Source organism: Schistocerca piceifrons, chromosome 4, assembly GCF_021461385.2.
Source record: "Schistocerca piceifrons isolate TAMUIC-IGC-003096 chromosome 4, iqSchPice1.1, whole genome shotgun sequence".
NCBI lineage: Eukaryota > Metazoa > Arthropoda > Insecta > Orthoptera > Acrididae > Schistocerca > Schistocerca piceifrons.
The window spans coordinates 770,831,449-770,848,172 of NC_060141.1; the positions used below are offsets into that span (position 1 = coordinate 770,831,449).

The following is a 16,724-nucleotide window of genomic DNA, read 5'->3' on the forward strand; positions in this document are numbered from 1 at the left end:
GATTTCTTGTGTAAATCATTTTGCAATTGGTTTTGATCATTTGATGACTTTGCAAGGTGCTAAATGACAGCATCATGTGCAATCAATCTAAGAAGGCTGCTCGGATTGTCTCCTAAATTGTTTATATAGATCAGGAACAGCAGAGTGTCCATTAACACTTCCTTGGTGAATACCAGATGTCACTACTATAAGGAAGACAAAGAACACAGCAATTAGTCACAATACCTTTAGATTTTTATTATTCTTGCACATCCAGATTTCAGCTATAAATAGCCATCCATCTTCAGTGCATTTCAGTGAGCTGAAATCCAACAAACTCCCAGCAATGTATATAAGACTTCACTGGTGTCCAGGCAGAAGAATGGTGAGGTTGTTCAAATATCTGGATGTGCAACAATAATAAAAAAATTGGTATTGTGATTGATTGCTCTGTTCCTATCCTTCCTTATAAAAATATACACTTGCTGTGCACATTGGTTCCATATAGGATCAAAGTTGATGAGAGTGTTACTGTGTTTTACTCAATGACTCTCCATAATTTACTATGAACTGTGGTCTTTCTAACAGATAATCACAAATTCAGTTAAACAACTGACAAGGGGACCATCTGAATTGTAAATAATGGATTTTGATGGGTCTCGAATATGTTGTAGAGGAGCATGCCCGAAGTATGAGGCTGTCCACTTTTTTAGCAACGGGCCTTGGTTTATGAGAAAATTGATTTTGAAGTTCACTGCATGCTGTAATATGTGTAATGTTATCCATGTTCCAACTGAGTGAGTGTGGCGCAGTGGTAAAGGTCTACACCTACCATCCTGGAGGTACCATGTTTGGGTCCTTTCTGTGTTGTTGTTGTTGTTGTTGTTGTTGTTTTTTCAAATCAGAATAGTCCAACGTTTTCCCACTTTATTTTACAGAATACCAACAGTGTATATTGTGTGAAATTATTAAGAAATATTAAATTTTGCCATAGTAATTTAATTTTCACATAATTATTACAAAATCTTACTTGCTATCACCCGCATCTCTTGTTATGCCACAGCAAAAATCCAGATTATATTGTCTTAAAAGCAACCAAAACACAATGTTTTACAGCACCAAGCACATTTCATAATAGCTACTATCTTGCAGGTGCACTGAGTTTTTAAGAGCGATACCAGAAAAATTGTTCATTTACATGCAAAAAGGTTTCTCTTTTATCCATTAACTTTTATGTGAACCATGCATATTTGATCATATTCGAGAAAGAAGGTGCCCTGAATTGATGCAAAATTAATAAGTGTAGTTTTATGGAATCATCCCTGGACATGATTGCTCTGTTGGTCTTCAACAAATCAGGAACATTCTGAATTTTCTTCGTGAAAATCTTAACCTCTTGGTAAAAATATATGTCACAAGGCTGTCAAAGTGGCTAGACTTTGGTGGGACAACTTTTACAGTACAGGTGTATGCTTTCCTCTCATCCAGGAAGATGTGATCGTACATGGTCAGATCACTCTGGCCTCCTCACGTATCAATGATATATAGAAATTTTGAAAATTCTTTGTTCACCAGTTTCATGAACTTCCCTGATTTTGTGCAAATTACATTTTTAAATCTGATGGTTAATTCAGCCACTCTTTTCTGAACATTAGGGTCAAATTTTCCTGACGGTTCCTGCATACATAAAAAATATGTGCAGGATCACCTTTCCTGACACAGTTAGAGTGTACTGTTCTCTGTACGAATGACTTATCTTGTTCAAATCTTTTCTCTGCACAAGTACAGTCCTCGCCCCTTTCTCCAAAACAGATCTATTGTACATTGATTGATATGGACAGCTCATTTGATTGGTAGTGATTGCATACTCGAGGTTAAAACTACCAATAAGTATTTTCATTTGTGTGCAGAATTCTTCCGCAGCTCCTAATACTACTTCCATCATTGCACATTCTTTGGAACTGATGAACTTTGTAATCTTCCTTTGCCTGATTGTATGCTTTTGTTTAAATCATTTGGCCCAAGCTGAGCTGGCCACCAAATTAAAAGTATCCAATAAAAGTGGAACAGCAGCATTCATTGCCCATTGCTGTAAAGTTCTGGGTGTCACCTGCTCGTGGAAGAAATTATATTATTTTCACAAGCCAGTCTCTTTCTTACAGTGTATTTGACATATATTTTGATATGATTCACCTGTTCCAAATTCTATCTCGCTTCGAGAACCATTCAAACGTCTCATGATTGATCACGTTTCATTTATCATGATGAGTTCCATCTCGTTTCACATCCTCTTCCCATCGATATAGCATTGATTTATGTTTTAATCAAGAGATGCCATAGGACTGAACACTCTTCAGGCTTCATCTATCTCAGATGAGCTACTGCAAGAGTGACTACTCGTTCTTTGTAGGATAGAGGCACATAATCTGCTTGTTCATGTGAGAATTTGTCAGCAACAAAATTGCCATCTCCCTCTCCTGTATACTGCAAAGTAAATAGCTTATATTATGTCGATTCATCTGCAAGAAAGAGAACATCCACCTCATATTTGTGCACCTCGTCTTCTTTGTTGATGTTTATTAATTCACCACTATTGATGATCCATCTATTGGCCAACAAGTCTTGTATTGCAATAAATACCTCATTGACAATTGCAATTGAATTAGGAGAGAAAATGCTGGGCAGTGTATTTGTTAGAAGATTTAAATCATGAAGCAACTTTTCAGTGTATTTGATGGCGTTACCGATTTTGCCTCCTAATTTTTCATTCAACTCTTCTATCTCGAACACGCACAGCACTAACAACACATTGTGAGCAACTGACATAGAAGATAAATGCAAACTGGAAGTTTAGGAGCTAGGTCACTGCCATTTGTTTGACCATGGTGATACGTGGTCATAATACACAGAAGACTGTCTGTTCAAACTCTGTGTAATATGAAATTATATTGCCATAGCCAAATAAAAGGCGATACACTGTCACAATGCACAGAGTTTGCACGGGATGTCCACACGGACAGTCGCTTTCTGTTTGACCTAGCCTACACAATTTAAACTTCTTAATAATTTCACACAATGAACACTCTTTGTTGATATTCTGTAAAATGGAAAAATGTTGGACTATTCTGATTTAAACAAAAAAAGCAAAAAACACGGAAAGGACTCGAGCACAATACCTCCAGCACGGTAGCTATAGACCTTAACCGATCCGCCACACTCACTTGGTTGGAACATGGCTAAAATTATGCATATTACAACACACAGTGAACTTCAAAATCAATTTTCCCGAAAACCAAGGCCCATCGCTAAAACAGCAGATAGAGTCATACTCAGGGCACGTCTCTCTACAATGTATCAGAGACCCATCAAAATCTGTTATTTAGACTTCTGTTAGTCCATAGGCACTCAATTTGATTAGAACTCACTCATTACCTTGGGAGAATAAACAGCTAGTTGATTTTTCACAGAAATATTTTCTGAATTCATGTTTCCTATTTGTCAATAAATCATTTTCTTCAAGTTAATTCATAATGCTTGAACACAGTATGTGTTCCAAAATCCTACTGCAGTTTGAGATTAGTGTTAAGGGCCTGTAATTCAATGGATTATTCCTATTTCCATTCTTGAATATAGCTGTGACCCTATCAACTTTCCAGTCTTTAGTTATAGTTTTTTTGACATGTGAGCAGTTGTATATGACTGCTAAATATGGAGCTATTGTATCAGCATACTCTGTTATTTGTTATTTGTTATTTGTTATTTCTTTATTTATCCTGTGGATCACATATTGTACAAAGTACACATGATATAGGACAAGTCATTTTTCTTAACAAATATGTAGTTTGGAGAAAAAAAATAGGCAATGGACTGCCATTTAAAAAAATGTACACAAAATTGTTCGTTGATGAATATAGTAACTTCACATACAGAGAATACAAACAATTTACATGGGGAACTAAGAAACATGTAGGCAATGTAGTGCTACTTTAAATTTACACAAATAATCACTGAGATTACAGAATAGTGAAAATGTCAACTGGAAACACAACAGAAGGACAATGTCATTTAAAAACTACATTAAACATGAAATTAACACTGAGATTTCACAGACAATTAAGTTTTAATACTAATAGAATGTGTACTTGTACATTCAAAAGCGAGTTGAAAAATTTTGGGAAGTGAAACTGAAACATAGTTGTGTATAGTAGAAATTAGGTTATTATTTTGCCTACAGAATCTTTTACTCTAATCACAGTATTTTACAAAGGAACTTTATAATTTTTCATTTCCAGGAATTCTTGTACTGAATAGAAACAGTGCTTTGTCAGAAATGCCTTTAGTTTATTTTTAAATATTGGACCTGGAGCAGTTTTTATTTGTTCTGGAATTTTATTGTGTAATACGACACCCAGATGAGTTATATATTTTTGGTATGATGATGTCCTTGAAAAAATTTGATGGATATTAGATTGCCCTCTGGTCTAATGAGCGTGTATATCATTGTTTCGGATTAATTTGCCTGTTCTTGAGAGGTATTGCCTGGTGAATAGGATTGTTTCTTGAATGAATAGGGATGGGATGCTTAGAACATTAAGTTTTATAAATTGACATTTACAGGATTCCAGCTTTTTGAGGCCACAGATTATCCTCAGTGCTCTTTTTTGTAGTTTAAATATATTTGTGCTGTGAGTTGAATTTCCCCGAAAGATGATTCCATAGCGGAGCAATGAGTGGAACTGCGCATGGTATGCTTGCATTAGTGTGGATTTACTTGTAGTAGATTTTAGTATTCTTAGTCCATAGCACAATGATGAGAGTTTCTTTGATAAGTTGTTTATATGTGTGTCCCATTTTAAATTTTGTTGGACCCATAGACCCAAAAATTTTGTTGCATTTACATTTTCAATTTCATCGTTATTTAACTTTACTTGGATAGTTTTTTGACTGGATGTGGGAATTAGATGGAAGTTGATACATACAGTTTTCCCACTATTAACAATTAGGCCATTTTTGTTAAACCACTCAGAAAGTTTTTCCATAGAGTTATCAGATATTGTCTGAAGGGATTCAGGGCTAGATCCAGTCAACACTATGCTTGTATCATCAGCAAACAGGATAGTTTTTTGTGGGCTCATACGTTCAACAAGATCATCTATGTAAATGAGGAAAAGTAATGGCCCTAGAACAGAACCCTGGGGAACACCATATCTTATTGTTCTTTCCTCCGAGAGGAAAACTGTGTTATTTATTTTATTCTGTACATTAATATCGTATTGAAGTGATACCTTCTGTCTGCGGTTTTGTAGGTAAGAGCATAGCCAGTTGTGAGCCACACCTCTTATTCCTCTTCTTTCCAATTTAGCAAGCAGTATTTTATGATCTAGTACGTCAAAGGCTTTAGAGAGATCTAAGAAGATACCTGCAGCTATATTATGTTGGTCAATTGATTTCAGTATGTGGTCCAACAGTTCAAAAATTGCTGTCTGGGTGGATAAAGATTTACTAAAACCATGTTGTTGAATGCTGATTGGTGCGTGGTTTTTTATGAAATTTATAAGCCTGTCATAAAAAAGCTTTTCCAGGATTTTTGAAAAGATGCTTAATATGGATAATGGTCTATAATTGGATACTAAATCAGGGGAACCTTTCTTTAGTAATGGTGAGACTGTAGCTATTTTGAGAGCATCTGGAAAAATGCCAGTTTTTAATGATTGGTTGTAGATGGTTGATAATGGCTTTACTATATGGGGAGCACACACCTTTAATATGAGGTCAGGTACTTCATCATAGCCACTAGAGATTTTATTGCATAACAATTTTATTATGTTCATAATTTCATCAGGGTTTGTTTCATAAACAAACATTGTAGCATTAGTGCTGTTTGACGTATTGGTGGAATTGAAGAACGATACCTTGCAGTTTGCCTGAATGAGATCTTCTGCTAGTGAGGTGAAATATTCGTTGAACTTGTTTACAACTGTGTATGGATCTGTGACCTTAGAGTCATTAAGTGTTAGAGAAATGTTTTCCTTTTTAGGTGTTGAACTACAAGTTTCTTTTTTAATAACTTTCCACATAACTTTCATTTTTTTTGAAGAGTTTCTTATGAAATTGTCATTCCATAAAAGTTTTGCCTGTCTAATCACTCTAAGATAAGTTTTTTTGTAGGCTTTACAATAGTCAGAAAATTCTTCAGTGACTATGTATTTTTTGGAGCAATATTGGAGAAATCTGTTTCTCTCACTAGAAATTTTGATTCCTTTTGTTACCCACGACTTTCTATTTTGATTGCTTGAAGTTTTTGTTTCAAAAGGAAATGCTGTATTAAAGTAATAAAGGAAGGTGTTATGGTAGCTTAAGAACATATTATCAACAGTTGTTTGCATGTAAACACTGTCCCAATTTTCCTTAGCTAATAGGAAGTTAAAAACCCTACTATTTCCATCTGAAAAGTTTCTTCTTTGAAATACTTTTTTGGGGCTGATTTTACTATTTTCCATGTCAATGCTCAGTAGCTGAGCATCATGGTCACTGTATCCCATGCTCAGTACTTCGCCAGTGAATTTGTAACCAGTATCAGTTATGAAGATTTGATAAATTATTGAATCAGTATGCTCTGTTGATCTTGTTGGAGAGTGTATTGTGGGGATCATATTAAAGGATTTGGTCATGTTTAACAAATCAAGTTTAGCATTACTGTTTTTTGATAAATCAATGTTAAAATCGCCACAAAGTATTATTCTCATATTTAATGAGCTGACACTATTCAGCAGAACTTCTAATTTGGTCATAAAATTTGGAATATTACTACTTGGTGCTCTGTATACATTTATAATTATATAGTTTAGTTCAGGCAGCTTAACCATAGAAACCTCAAATTCCTTATCTTTAGATAATGCAATCTGTTCATTTAGGCCTACCTCACTGAATTTTATCTGGTCCTTTACAAATATAGCAGTACCGCCATGTGTGGAGAAATTCCTACAATAGAAGCTTGTTAATGAGTACCTTGGAATAGAGGTTGACTGAATTTCTTCTTTAGACAGCCAGTGTTCGGTAATACATATTACATCTGGATTTATTTGAGACTGAAGTGACACTTCCAGCATTTGAATCTTATTTCTGAATGACTGGACATTATGGTGTAATACAAGAAATGATGAACTTTGTGACTTTTCAGTTAAGGGTTTAATTATTTTCTTTTCTAAAGGTATTTCTGACACAGCACTTACCCTAAAAAATTGGCCGAGATTTTATTTTTGTGTGTGGCTTCTTGCACGCAATTTTCAGTAGCAGAGATGGTTTTGAGTGGTTGACACAGTTCTGCTTCCATCAAAGCTTCTGTTTTTGGCCTAAACCATTTTGTAATTTGTGGTTGTTTGGCGATCTTGATACTTGGGGCTGATTTCTTCAGGATATGATTTCGGAGTTTTTCTACTATTTGGTCTTTTCCTAACATATTTAAATGTAGTCCATGAGCGGTATGAAATCTTCTTCCTAAATTGTATGTATCAATCATCTCTACGTTATGAAATGTAGAACATATTTCTGAAATCAGTTTGTTTGCAATGCAAATTTCTTGGTTGACACAGGACCAGGAAGGCAAATCATAACGATGAGGAATGTTAACAACGAGTACATTTGTATGTAATAGGTTGTTTAAGCATTCCTTCATTTCTTTTGCAAACCCTTTTGTTTCATTCCTATATATATCGTTTGAACCACCTAGAAGCACGACAAAATCACAATTACTTAAGTGAGATACATCAGTAGAGTTTGTTAGTTTATTTACCTCACAAAACTGCGCTCCTGACTTCACAAAACCTGTTACCATTAAATTACATTTATCTTTCAATAGTGCTGAAATTCCACGTCCATGACTGTCACCAAGCACACAAATTTTTTTGTTCATCACAGTTTTGGGGCTAGAAGGTTTTGAAACGTGTTTTTGCTGTGTAGATATATTCTGTTTTTGCACATTCGGTAACCTTTTTTGATAACTATGAACCTGTGTTAACTTTGCGGTCTTGGGAGCAAGTTTATTGTATGCAGCAGAAGTTTGTTTTTCACAATGACCATCGTTTTGTAGTAGGATATCGAATTTGTTTTTTTGAGCTATTACTGAAGAAGAAACACTATTTACGATATCTGCACACTTTATTTTACATGGACTCTGTTGTGTAGGTTCCACATTTTTCTTAATAACAGGCTTTTCTTTCAGATGGTGCACGATTTGATCTTTTGTTGATAGGCCTACCGTTTTTTGGAGCACGGCAGGAGAATTTATTACTAAAGACGACGAAATGATTGCGCTATGGTTAGCGTTACCGGTACACCCAGAATGTGTTGGAAAACTTGAAATGGCGACGGAATCATCGGTTACTGTCTACACTTTATTTCTGTCGAATTCACTTACGCCCTGCTCGGTGGTTTTTAGTTTTCCATGATCATTTTCAAGACATTTGAGTCTATCAGCTAACACTCTGTTTTCTGCCAAGGATCTGCGCACAATTTCTTGCAACGAATTAATAGTTTCAATTAGTTTTGCTTTGTCAGGATGGACTTCACATGTTACACACTTACATTTTGATTTGGATGATTTTTCACTGCAGGTTTTTTGCGTAGCACTAGGCTTGAAACTTTGCGAAGCGCTTTTGTTGATCATCTTCTTGCTATTGATGCCGGATAACATTTGAAAATTCGAAATTGATTTCAGTTATCTGCGCCCAGGGTTTGATTGCAAAGGATAAAAGTGGAAAGAGGAAACTGACTGGTGTATAGCCTGGACTGCATTTATTAAGAGGTTTAAGCAGCTTTGCTTCACCAAGTATATCTATGTCTAAGTTGCTCAAGTTGGCAATTGTTCTTGGTTTGAATCCTGGAATATTTACTTTCTGGTGAAGAAACTTCTGAAAACCATGTTTAGTAACACTACTTTAGTGGCACTGTCATCAATGACATTTCCATTGCTATCACACAGTGCAGGTAGTGATTACATCTTGCCACTGGTGCACTTTACGTATGAACAGAATCTGTTTGGATTTTCTGCCTCATTTTGAGGCAGAGTTGTTTTGTGGAAAATATTAAAAGCATCTTGACAATATTATGAAAGGGAAGGATTGCTACTCGCCATATAGCAGAGATGTTGAGTCGCAGACAAGCACAACAAAAAGACTACTAAACATGTAAGCTTTTGGCTAGAAGTCCTCTTTCTGAAATAGATGACATACACACATGCATTCATGCAAAAACAGCTCACACACACATGACCAATGTCTCTGGCTGCAAACAGATACAGTGGTCATGTGTGTGTGTCAGCTGCATTTTCATGAATGTATGTGTGTGTGTGTGTGTGTGTGTGTGTGTGTGTGTGTGTGTGTGTGTGTGTGCTGAGATCATCTGACCCAAAAAACTGCCAACTTCCCTTGACACAATTCCTACTACCCATGTAGTGGTACAAGAAAATGAAAGATGGGTTGAATATCAACAGGTGTGGTATGCTAATCAGAATCCCACTTTGAAAACATTAAATTAGAGAATGCTTCTGGATAGATACAAGTTAATATCAGACTGTATTTGAAACAGTAAGTGAAAAAGGCTAGTGACTATATATACACAAAAATCAGCATCAAGTTGCAGACCTTACGGGTTAATAAACAGTGTCTTGAAGAGATCTTTGAATACTGTTCCAGCAATGGATCTGCAAACGTACAAGGTGGTGCTGCTGGCAGTTTATAAGCCATTTGTAGGAAATTTCTTGAGTTTTATCAGGCAATTAGAGATTCATAAGGTTATGTAGAACTAGATGGTTGTGGAAACAGTAATGCTATTTTCAATCTGATATTAATAAAGAAGGACACATATAGAGCTTTGATTCACTTCCACAGTATAAATTTTGTATTGAGAATCGAAGGCATAATACAAAGACTGCTGACTGTTAGTTCCTGACTTAACTACCCATAGTGATTTAAATGTAAAATTGAAAGTAAATAAAACAGTGGAAGTCCACGTTGGAATGTCAAAAATATTATGAGAATGATAAATTGCTACTCACCATAAAGATGATGTGCTGAGTGGCGCCCGCATCTCGTGGTCGTGCGGTAGCGTTCTCGCTTCCCACGCCCGGGTTCCCGGGTTCGATTCCCGGCGGGGTCAGGGATTTTCTCTGCCTCGTGATGGCTGGGTGTTGTGTGCTGTCCTTAGGTTAGTTAGGTTTAAGTAGTTCTAAGTTCTAGGGGACTGATGACCATAGATGTTAAGTCCCATAGTGCTCAGAGCCATTTTTTGCTGAGTGGCAGACAGGCACAACAAAAAGTTTACACATTCACACAAGCAAGCATGCTTCTCAAACACACGACTGCTCGCTGGTCTCTTCAGCAAGAATGCACCTGTGCTCCATCAAATGGAAGCACCAGTTCAGAATGGGGTGGGGAAGAGGGAGGGATAGCAGGATATGGGTGGGGAGAGAGGAGTCTGAAGATCTCTTCTCCTCCTCCCGATTCCTGCAGTGGAAACACTTCTTTGTCACTGATCCCTCCAACCAAAGCCATCCTAATCCCAACACTGAACTCTGCCTCTCTTAGTTCATACCTCCATCCATGGTCCTGCCCTCCCACCCAACTAGACCCAGGTCACTGTCCAGGAATTCCTTACCTTCAACTTGGCTTCACCATCCTTTCACAGGTCCCTTTCTAAGAACATCAACCTTTCAACAGGAGAAACGACAGCCACACATAGACTCAAAACAGGTCCCAAAGAAAGGACAGTGATAAACAGCCTCAAAACAGATGCCTACCTAATCATTCTACCTGCAGACAAAGATTCCACCACTGTTGTTATGAATCACAGTGATTACAAGGTGGAAGGTCTCTGCCAATTGTTTGACCCCTTGAACTATAAACTCTAACAGTGTAATCTCACCTCAGAAGTCCAAAATAATCTCCAAACACTGCTGAAAGTCTTAGGCCCTTCCCACAACCTCCAACCAAAATCCATTTCCTTCCTCACCCCTATGACATCCCACCTACCCACTTCTACATGCTCCCTAAAATCCACTAATCCAAAAATTCTGGATATCTGATTGTAGCTGGTTATTGAGCTCCCACTAAAAAAGTTTTCACCCTCATGATCAACACCTCCAACCAACTGCCTGAAATCTAGGATCCCATGTCAAAGGTTCCAACCACTTCCTTCACTGACTCTCCACCATTTTCACCAATTTCCCCCTGGAACCCTGCTCGTCACTGCTGATGCCACTTTTCTGTACACCAACATCCCACATGACCATAGCTTCCACTACTAATGAACACTACATCTCCCAGTGTCCTTCTGACTCCATACCCACTACCTCATTCCTCATACACCTTACTAATTTTATCCTAAAAGACAATTACTTCTTCTTTGAAAGCTAGGTATACAAACAAATCCACAGCACAGTCATGCACAACCATGTGGCACACTTGTATGCCAACCTGTTTATGGGCCATCCAGAGGAAACCTTCCTAGCCTCCCAAAATTGCAAACCATTGGTCTAGTCCAGGTTCATTGATGATCTGGACTCAGGGCCAAGATACCCTGTCGTCATTCCTTCATAACATCAAAACCTTCTAACCAATCTGCTGCACCTGGTCCTCCTGAACACATCGTGCCACCTTCCTGCATGTTGACCTCCACCTTTCTAATGGCTCCATCCCTGCCTCTGTCCACATTAAACCCACCAAACATGAACAGTACCTGCATGTTGGCAGCTGCCATCCATTCCCCACCAAAAAGTCCCTCTCATAAAGCTGGGCCACCCAGGGGTAATGTATCTGCAGTGTCAAGAACTCCCTTGCCCAATATGCTGAAGGTCTCAAAAGGGCCTTCGCAGACAGGCATATCCCCCAGACCTAGTCCACAAATAGATTTCCTGTGCCATATCCCCACATACTCCCAATTCTCCCACCACCGTCATGAGCCAACTACAAAGAAATGCCACATTCATCACCCAATAACAACCCCAGACTGGAACCACTGTATCACATTCTTTGTCAGGGCTGTGATTGACTATCATTATGACCTGAAATGAGGCACATCCTACCCATGATCCTTCCTAAAGTTTTGTCCCATCGCCCACCTAATCTGCATAACATACTACTCTCTCCATATGCCACTCCCACTCTCACCCCCTTGCCACAGGGATCATATGCTTGTGGAAGACCCAGGTTCAAGACCTGCCCAATCCATCCACCCAGCACTTCCTATTCTAAACTGGCTGGCTTATCCTACCCCATCAGAGAACAGGCCATCTGTGAAAGCAGCCACATCATGTACCAGCTCTGTTGCAATCATTGGACAGTTATTTATATTGCTTATTTGAGGCATGCTTCCACAGGATGGTTGGTCCACAACTGTTCAGTACTGAGGAAACTGGAGACTGTCAGTCAGTAGCAACGGACATATAGTCTAAGGTCAATGTTGATACTTGTTGCTCATTTTATAGTTTGCTGCACCTTTTGTCACCATATTGCATGAATAATTATGGTTAATAGCAAGGTGCATGGTTTGAAAATGGATGTGTCAACCTGAAGCTGGTAACAACTAGAGCTGAATCTTATACAGTCTTATGCAACTGAGATGGGCCAAATAAAAGATTATCCACCATCAGTCAGTTGCAATAGATGCATAGTCCAAGATCAGTGAGGATACTTGATGCCCACTGTACAGCTTCCTGTGCTTTTTGGCACCATATGGTATGAATAATTAAGGTTAATAACAAGGTGTGTGGTTTGAAAATGGGCATGTCAGCCTGAAACTGGTAACCACTGCAGTTGAATTTTATATTAGTGCAAACGAGATGGACAAAATCAAAAATTATCCAATTTCCTCAGCTTGTTTTATTGGTATTATCACCAACCGGTTGTCCACTGGGGTGAATGGCCACCATCAATCTGTGGCCAAAACCAAAGTGAACCACTCTGTGGTACAACATGTAGTTGAACATAACCAACTTGATTTCCATGGGTGCTTTGCAACCTGAGCCATACTGATCCTCCTCCACCACCACCAGGTTCTCTGAACTGCACAGATGGGAGCTATCCGTACAATACATTCTCTGCTCCTGACATCATCCTGACATCACCATGGCCTCAACCTATGGAACCTAATGTGCCCACAGCCCCCACCCAGCAGTTTCCACCCCCTCTGTCCTGTCACCTCTTTCCATTTCACATCCCCTTACCCTTGTTGTGCACCACTCTCTGCCAGTGCATCCACTGATCATTCCCTCTTCGCTGCTCCTGTCCTTTTCTGCTCCCTATTCCCCTCCCCTCCTCCCCAACCACCTCCTGATGCTGTGCCTGGCAGCCTTGCCAAGCCACCATCTAATCCATACATGCTTCAGGGAGTACTGATTTCTCTCCCCCCACCCATTCCCTGCAATCTGTTTTCATTCCACTTCATATTGCTGATTCTGTTTGACACAACAAGCTGCATTCTGGCTGGAGGGGCTGGACACAACAGTGCTATGTGCATGAGGTGTGCTTGCTTGTATGAATGAGTGCATGTTTTCCTTTCTAAAGAAGTCTGTGGCCAAAAGCTCAGTGTGTAAAAGTCTTTTAATTGCCCCTGTCTGCAACTCTACATGTCATCCTTTCCATAATGTTATTGAAAGCAGTTTATCTAACCATAATGGCCCAATTTTAGCAATTAAATATGCTGAATAATTAGGTATGCATCCTAATAGGAACGCACTTAACGAAAGAAAGCTCTGCTGACAGTTATTGGATGTATTACATGCAACCTGCTGCAAGTTGTGGCTCAAAATGATCACCAACGAAGTCTGTGCCTGGGTTCAAAGGCCATCCATACTACCTTGCACTACCTGGTTAAACTAGTGAGAGCCCATGAACATCATTCACTGTATGATCTCATAGTTCATGATTTTTAACAGAACCTTCAGGCTGAATATGGCCCTCTAGTTTGGATCCAGGTTGAAGGCATAAAATAAATGCTTTGGAAATCCTGAAACTCACTTGGGTGCAAATTTCTTGATCTGTACTACCACAGGGAAAATTGGGAGGAGTCTCTCTTAATAGTTAAGATGTGCACTACACTTCAAAAGCAGCTACTATTTAGCAGAGTAGGTACAGATGAATATGATAGCATTTTTATATTAGAGAAATCTCTCTGTGTACTAGATGAGCAGTAAGGCATAGTATGCCAAGGAGACATGTGCATATTGTCTATTATGGAGAGGAGTGAGCATTATAGTAGGCCAGAAAAGAAAATATAAACCTAGTGTTAATTAACTGCAGAAGCATACAGGATAAGACCTTGAAGTTATGTCACTAATTAATATTAACACACTTAATATTTGGAACAAAATGTTAGTTCAAAGCAAAAATGAGGAGCAACAAAATGTTAAACTTAGAATTGAATATATACCAAAATTGACAGGCTTCACACAAATTTTGGCAGTGTATTTACTACCATAAAGAACTCTATAATGTCTAATGAAAGAAATATAGATATATAATGTTTCAATAGATGTGACAGAAATAATATGGTATCTAAATGTCATTATGGTTTAACAATTGCTGTATACCACCATTTCACTCGTTTAACTTCTAGTAACTAGAACTGTATAGGAACAATATCTTGATGAAGACAAATTTACATTAATTTTGATACAGCATAAATAAATACAAATAAAACAAAATAACATATAAGTTTATGATAGAATGTCATTGATAACTGATACCTTTCATTTGCTCAATTGGTTTAGTTCCAGACTCACCTCCAAGAGATGTTCATTGCACCAGTGTATCTTCACAAAGCATCCTCTTGACCTGGCTAGAAATTGCTGTTAATAATGTCAATGGTGTCCTGCTGGGGTACAAGGTCACATACAGGACAGTTTCTGAATGGGATGGTATGTATGTATGTATGCTTATATTTTTTTAATGTATGGGTCTACAAATTTATTAAATGAAACATTCCCATCTCAGGAGCTGTGGGTACATATGGAGAACAATACATCAATGAATATGGTGAAGAACTTAGTTCACTACCTTCATCCAGCTTAAGGTCACTAACACATTTATTTTATTTATTTATTTATTTATTTATTTATTTATTTTTTTTTAGGAAAAAAGGGATACATAAGTTTACATGGAATCTAGGGGCTTTAGATCTTTAATAGACTTTTTAATAACAAATGACAGGATATGTAATCAAGTTCAAGATATACACTTACACTGAGGAAGCGATATCTGTTCTGAACACTATTTAGTCATTGCAACAGTTACAAGAAAGTTAGGCCAAGAAGACAAACAAAGCTTGAGGATGTCTTTAAGGTGTATCTTCTGGAACAAGAAAGTATTAGGACATTTTACCAAAGTTGATTACAGAAATATCTGCTGGACACTCCAACTGTACAGGATGTAGGGAAAGAATGGCAAAATATTAAAGATAGCATAAAAAGAGTGACATATGAGGTATTGGGGAGAAGAAGTGGCTAAGGAAAAAGGAAGGATTGAGGATTTGAAATGGAAATATTGTAAAGGCTGTTGAAGAAAAAGATAGAGCCCACAAAAACTCCTGTGGAATAAATCACCAGAAACTGAAGGGAGTATAAGCAAAAATGGAACCTTGCCAAACAGATAACTAGGGTGCACACCAAGAGTCATGGGATCATTTTATACCTAAAGTAAAAAAAGATATGCAGAGGAAGCAAACTTTTGCCTATAAACTAATGAAACACATAAACAGATTGGAGAAAGATACTGCAGGACTAAATATAATTAGTGAAGATGAGTGGGAAGAGTTTTATGAAATATTGTGGAAAATAGAAGATCCAGAATTAATGAAGAAGGACAGGATCACATCACATACTAGCACATTGGGTTCAATAACAATAAAAGAACTGCAAGTAGTTTAAAAAAGTATGAAAAACAGGGAAAGCATATGGACCAGATGGTATTAATATGGATCATCTAAAATATGTTGGTCCCTTTTGCGATTTTTGGGTGTTACACTTATTTAATGAATGTTGGCACTGGTGTAAAATCCCAGACTTCTGGAAAATATCAGAAGTGATACCAATTTTTTAGAAAGGCCAAAGAAACAATGAGAAAATTATTGGGGAATCAGCCTCCTATACGTGTCCTATAAAATCTTTGCAAAAATAATAAACAGTCATTTAAGAACCAGAGTCTCTCCTATTGAAAAAACAATGTGAATTCCAGATAGGCCATTGATACAGTGATAATATATTTACAATAAAGAGAATTTTAGGAAGATGACAAGAGTTCAGTTTAGAAATGCATAAAGCTTTTATTGGCTTTGAAAAAGCTTTTGACAGTGTGAACATAATGATTAAAGCTGGATATCATAGACTTAGAAGCTATAAAAAACTTATACATGGACACAAAAATAATAATAACAGTTGGTATTAACAAAACTGAAGAAACCACTAGCAATAAGGGACTCAAACAAGACTGTAACCTGGTACCAACCTTATTTAATGTGCATATAAATTATTTGATTAAAAACTGGAGATAGGAAGTAAATCTGAGTATACAGTTCAACAGAAATAATTATATTAATGTTCTTATGTATGCAGATGATGATACCATTTTGTAATAAAGTGAAGATGAGTTACAAAAAGCAGTCTGTAAATTACATCAACTAGGGAAAAAAGAATGTAATGTTTGAATATCAAAAAGGAAAATTACAATCTTGGCACATCATGGGAAATACCCCAC

At 37.5% G+C, this 16,724-nt stretch overlaps 2 protein-coding genes across 2 annotated transcripts in view; both read left to right on the plus strand.

Annotated features, from left to right (window-relative positions):
* LOC124796163 (Down syndrome cell adhesion molecule homolog) overlaps positions 1–16,724 on the plus strand; it is a 151,134-nt gene that overhangs the window by 114,564 nt on the left and 19,846 nt on the right. The window contains exon 9 of the mRNA XM_047260254.1: positions 14,744–14,890. Within this exon, the coding sequence (XP_047116210.1) occupies positions 14,744–14,890 (147 nt within the window). The remainder of the gene's footprint in view (positions 1–14,743; positions 14,891–16,724) is intronic.
* The window catches only part of LOC124796164 (Down syndrome cell adhesion molecule-like protein Dscam2), a 93,495-nt gene continuing 91,592 nt past the window's right edge, over positions 14,822–16,724 (plus strand). Inside the window, exon 1 of the mRNA XM_047260255.1 lies at positions 14,822–14,890. The gene's annotated coding sequence lies outside the window, so the exon portion shown is untranslated. The remainder of the gene's footprint in view (positions 14,891–16,724) is intronic.